At 34.0% G+C, this 5,437-nt stretch overlaps 1 protein-coding gene across 2 annotated transcripts; it reads right to left on the bottom strand.

Annotated features, from left to right (window-relative positions):
- Positions 1-2,109: 2,109 nt before the first annotated feature.
- LOC149566764 (uncharacterized) lies at positions 2,110-3,350 on the bottom strand. 2 transcript variants are annotated; one of them, XM_089817431.1, is made up of 2 exons: positions 2,891-3,350; positions 2,110-2,623 (listed from the first exon to the last, which is right to left on the bottom strand). In XM_089817431.1, exon 2 carries the CDS (start codon positions 2,561-2,563, stop codon positions 2,228-2,230), a length of 336 nt encoding a protein of 111 aa, XP_089673557.1. In that variant the 5' UTR covers positions 2,564-2,623; positions 2,891-3,350; the 3' UTR covers positions 2,110-2,227. The 2 variants fall into 2 exon arrangements, with proteins under 2 accessions (XP_089673557.1, XP_089673558.1); XM_089817432.1 differs by having other exon boundaries at positions 3,199-3,350.
- Positions 3,351-5,437: the final 2,087 nt, after the last annotated feature.

Genomic DNA, 5,437 nt, shown 5'->3' with positions numbered 1-5,437 from the left:
AATCACTAACTATTTTCTTCATATGGCATGAAGCTCAACTTCATCACTATAAGAATTTTGTACACAAACAAGAATTAATAATAAAATTACAAACTAACCATGAATTCTTAACAAATCAATTAGAAAAACAAAACAAAAACATATAACCAGCTCAATGATTGCCCACAAAAAGGAATTTCTTTGCTTCAAATACAATATTATTTATAGAAGATCAATCATTACCATAGCTTAGAAACACTCTGAAAAAATAAATGAAAGAGTCATAGAGAAAATATTTACAAAGGAAGACATTCAATTTTACTTCTAATAAAAACACTTTACATGCTTCCAAACAATAAAAAAAAATGTCATACTAGATGCTTAATTATTAAAAACAATGCTAGAATACTAAGATAAGTGACAAAAAAAAGCTTATTCATTGCTAACACAAACTAGCAGATGTCTAAATACTATGCATTCATATTTCAATGCTTAGCTAAAATAAAACAATTTTAAAAAAAAGTCCAATGGAAGATAGTTTTCATGCCAAGAGATTCCATGATCTTTTGGTTCAGAGTCAAACTTCTTCTATAGTAATGACAAACCAAAATATAACACAATGCAAACATAAACATATAATATAGTTCTTACACAAGCAATAACAAAGGAAAAAAAATTAATTCAGTTTCAAATTTCTTCTATAGTAATAACAAACCAAAATATAACACAATGCAAACATAAAAATATAATATAGCTCTCACACAAGCAATAACAAAAAGATGGTTTCTTCATTGAATATTTTAAGAGTAATGTATTAATTAATGTTAGCTAAATGTTGTGTAGTATTAGTTAATCTTAGAGGTTCTACCTGAACCCCTCTATGATATATGATACAATTAGTTGATATCGATGGGCATGCATAGTGCTTTGAAGGTGCCCAACTCGCCTATCCTTTGGATCTTGACAACTCTATATCTTGACAAATCTCAGTGAGTGAACTATAACTAAACAAGGATGCCCATGAATACCTTGTTCTCAACATTCCTTGTCAATTAGAAACCCAAATAATTCTAGTTCATGGGGGGTTGTAGTGTTGAATCATATTCATGGATGCTTGTGGAGTAATTCTAGTGTTGATAACTTGATTTTTGTCACTAAATGCTGACAATAAGTTTTATGTATCCAAGGGCCACCCCAAAACATCACATATTAAGGGGAAAGTAAGTTTAGAAAAAATAAAACAACTTTGACTATTTAACACTTTTAATCTTGTAATGAAGCTTAGTGTGTGATGTTTAAGCCGTCCGATATCCAAACATCCATAAGAAAACAAGTGGATTAGTATTGCAAGAAGGCCCTCACCTTCTATTATTGTTATGGAAGAAATCCTAACTTTATTTGAAACTCTAGAACTATCCCTAAGAACAACTTATACCAATAAAATAATTGGATCCTGTAAAGACAAAGTATGATCCAAACATGCACATTACAGAAGAAAGAGGTTGTTAATAGAGAGCAAAGACGTATAGATAACAATCATAAATCCGAGAAATTTCATGAGAACACACATTTATACTTATCCTGCTAAACAGGCTACTATCAAGAACTTAGTCTGTACATCGCTAACTGATAAGAAGAGAGCTACTACTCCTCACACTAACAAAATACAAAAGCATATTCTCCTACTCCCTACTATGCAACGAAACATTTATTTAGGTATATGTAGAGAGAGAAAGTAAGCAACATGGCGTAGACCTTAGGTGGCTCCCACCCACACAAGATGGTTTTGGGGAACATAGTGACAGACAGAAGCACCACCAGGCTTCACATTCAACCTCTCCGTGCTGGGTGTTCAGGATCCAAAGCGCTGGTGTCAGTGTGACAGATGGCAGCCGCCTCCACCGTGCTGCGATCTTCGCCTTTCAACCAGACTCTCGCAACCTTCGTACCCTCCAAAGTGTGGCAGTAATACACCGCGTATGCATATTTTGCAATGTGACACACATTCGCTGTCTTCTCCGCTTCGCCCTCATGTTTCATCCCCACAATGCCATCTTCATGCTTCGCAGAATTTGACATTTTCGGAACATTCGTCATCAGAGCAGTTAAACGGTTGCTCCCCACCTTTGATGAGGTCATGACGTTGCGCAGAATTTGGTTTCGCCCTTCACAACAGGTATCTCGGACGCTTGTAAAGTCTGCTTCATGTCCTTAGCCAAGACGGAATCGGACGCTATGTTGAGCTCCTTCAGCGAAAAGGAAAGCTCGTCGGATGAAAAGGGGATTTTGTCGCCACGGTGCGCGGAAGAAAATGCCTCCTCTCCTGATCGGTGGAAAAGTTTAGAGACACTTTGTTTCCGCACGGAAAATTCTTCTCTAGCAGAAACAGCTTGACGTAGGCTTCATCTGCAACGTATGCTCCCTCATAAGAATGCAATTCATTTGGCAAATGAGCCTTCTTAGTTTTGGGAGTGTTATCCGATTCCTCCACCAAACGTATCAGAGGCACCCCATCATTACCAGCGATGAGCTCCTGCACACTCTGTGGAATGGGAGTGGTCGGCAGCTTCTCGCGCCAGTACATAGCTATTACACTTTCCCTCTCGCCTTCCACATTATATGCCGCTCAGCAGGCCGCTACTGACTGTCAAATATACCAAACAACAAAAACTGTATAAAAAATACAAAATTGAAATTGTTATGACTGGTCATGAACCAGCTTAAGAATATTACATTATTAAAAGTGATAGGCATTACTGAATAGCTCCATTAACTCAGAAGCTATGTAAACCAATCACAAACTATCTACATGAACTTATGCAAAATAAGAAAATATACAATGAGAAGAATGAAACTAATCAAAGCCTCATCTTGTTAGAAGAAGAGCAAAGTGAATGATTTTCAGAGATACCAAGTGAAGGAGGACCTCGTCCATTTTAATAGATGCTGAGCTCCCTGCCAAAGGCCATGGTGGATGCGGCCATAGCAGGCATGCATGCCTGATATCAGGTGTCTATTACAATGTTTTAAGCTTAATTTTGTACTTTTTAATTGAACGTGTTTCTTTGGAGAATCTTATTCAAAAACAGATGATACATATCATACGATTTTGGAATAATCTTAAATTTTTTTAATGACATAATACATTTTCTCGTCAAAATTTGTGTGGCTTCTTTCATTTAACGTGATTTAAAATGTATCTAAACTAGGGATTTCAACCTGGGGAGAGGTGCATCCATCAATAGAGGGAAAGGAAATATCAACTTCATCCGCTAGAAGCTTCTTTTGAAGAATCAACCAATCAGCACCAAAACGGCCTCTTATAATAATCGGGCATCCACTTCAGTAAGACTAAAACAAAAATATTGGCATGGTGGATGCAACCAAAGGAGACAATATCACATGGATAGACTTCCATTATATAGTTAGTTGTAAAACTATGAGGCACATAATCAGCTCAATCGATCTTTTTTAACTTTGATTGATTTGACGTTTTACAACTTTTGCAATATTTTTTTTTGCATATTTCAATTTTAAAATATCTTTTAAAATAATTTTCACAAAATTATTGATAAATAGTGTCCCTAAAATTATTGAGTAGGCCTCAAAATTATTACATGTAAGTATTTAAATAGTGATGACAAAAATATTAAGAGTAATATTTATCATTTTTGGAAATAGGGTTCACAAAATTATTAAAAGTAGTCTATTAAGTTTAGTGTCTATAAATTTATTGAGAGTATTGCAATTAAAATTTAAAAATATTATTTATAAAATTACGTCATAGTAAAGAAATTTAGATAAATTCTATATATTTTTATGTACTAAGGTAAATTTATAATGTCCTCTAAGGTGTCAGGTACAACACGAGAAAAATGGTTAGGAAATAGATTCATCAAAACTCCAATGGTTGTCTCATGCTTGTATGATCATTATGCTTAAAGCAACTTTTTGGATGATATGAATATATATTACATCTTGACTCTCACTATCACTTGTTTCTTAATAATAAATAAAATGAGAGCCTTATTTTATAAAGGAACAAAAAAGAAAAACTGCATTTTAATCTTACGACATAAAGTATGTAGGCTTAAACAAGGAGGTGGAGTTGGAATAAGAAATTAACTATGGAAAATTAGAGTTGTGGGTGCAAAAATCATTGGAAAAACTCATAAAGAAACACTCTTGAAATGGATGACAATAATAAAAGGTAAATATTTTATTTAAATAGCACTTGCACCCAAATAAGGTGCAAGGGATACATCGATAGGTGTTCGATTTGAAAGCATAAACAAAGACATATATAGAAAAAATGCAAGTGTAGTAAAGTGTCGATATCCAAACATGTATCAGTATATAAGTCTTCTTGTGCATAGTAGCATCCATTTTGTAAGAGCTTAAGTTATATTAGGGTCATATTGTTCTTTTTGTATGTCTTAAGATAATGTAAAACTCAAATACATGGGAAGATATTAAAAATTGTAATATTTGCAACTATAAATCCTCTCTTATTTCATGTCTAATCATTTGGTGTAAATCTATAGAACACAAATTGCTATAATTGATAAGAAACAAAAAATAAAACATGAATTAAGAAAGGGGATAATTTAGTCTATAGTACTTTGAAAGTGGGTGTACGAGAAACTTTACTCCCCTATATTTATTGCAAGATCAATTGTAAGTGAGCTTCTTTTTTCTTTCTAATAATGTTGTAAGGATTCATTTTCCTTTTGGCATAGTGATCCAAAGCAAAGAAATTTTCTATATGAGAGGCTTTTAGATATTTGATTCGTAAGAGTGTTGTAAAGATGGGGTCTTGTCTTTCAATTTTACCTATATCAACTATCTCTTTATATATGGTTAAACATTTATATTTGTGTATAGTTCATTTTTATTACGTACATAGTTCACCTTTATAGTTCCTAACTACATAATGGGGTATTCTTTTCACCTTTATATATGGCTAAATATTTCTCTTTGTGTAGCTATTAGTTTCTCCTCCCTTTCTCTGCACATTCTTAGCTCTTGTTGGACAACTACAAAGATATTGACATACATGCTAGGATCTTTGTAGCCAAGAGAGGACTCTTTCTCAATCGCTAGTAGTTAATAGGATATGCATGTATCCTTCAAAATATTAGATACAAAGATCCTCCACTCCACTACGCTAGCTATAGAATAAAAATTACATTTATCAATTTTCTACTCTTTCAAATCAAAATTATATATTTTCATATCTCATATTTCATACCTAGGTCTCCCTCCTGGACATCACTTAAAGGTCTAGATGGTGGGGGCATGGAGTATCTACACTCTCCACAGTCGCTATGTCTACGCTTCACCGGCGGTGTCTTTGTGTTGGCACATGGAGGTCGTTGTGATCTAAGTGGTGATATATGGAAAATGTGTACATTAGCACTAGTATCACCAGCTGAGGACATCTCCTCTACTCTCTCTC

The sequence above is a fragment of the Cupressus sempervirens genome, chromosome 3 (assembly GCF_028749045.1).
Source record: "Cupressus sempervirens isolate cs-2001-9-10 chromosome 3, ASM2874904v1, whole genome shotgun sequence".
NCBI classification, from domain to species: domain Eukaryota; kingdom Viridiplantae; phylum Streptophyta; class Pinopsida; order Cupressales; family Cupressaceae; genus Cupressus; species Cupressus sempervirens.
This window is presented reverse-complemented; position numbering and strand designations above follow the sequence as displayed.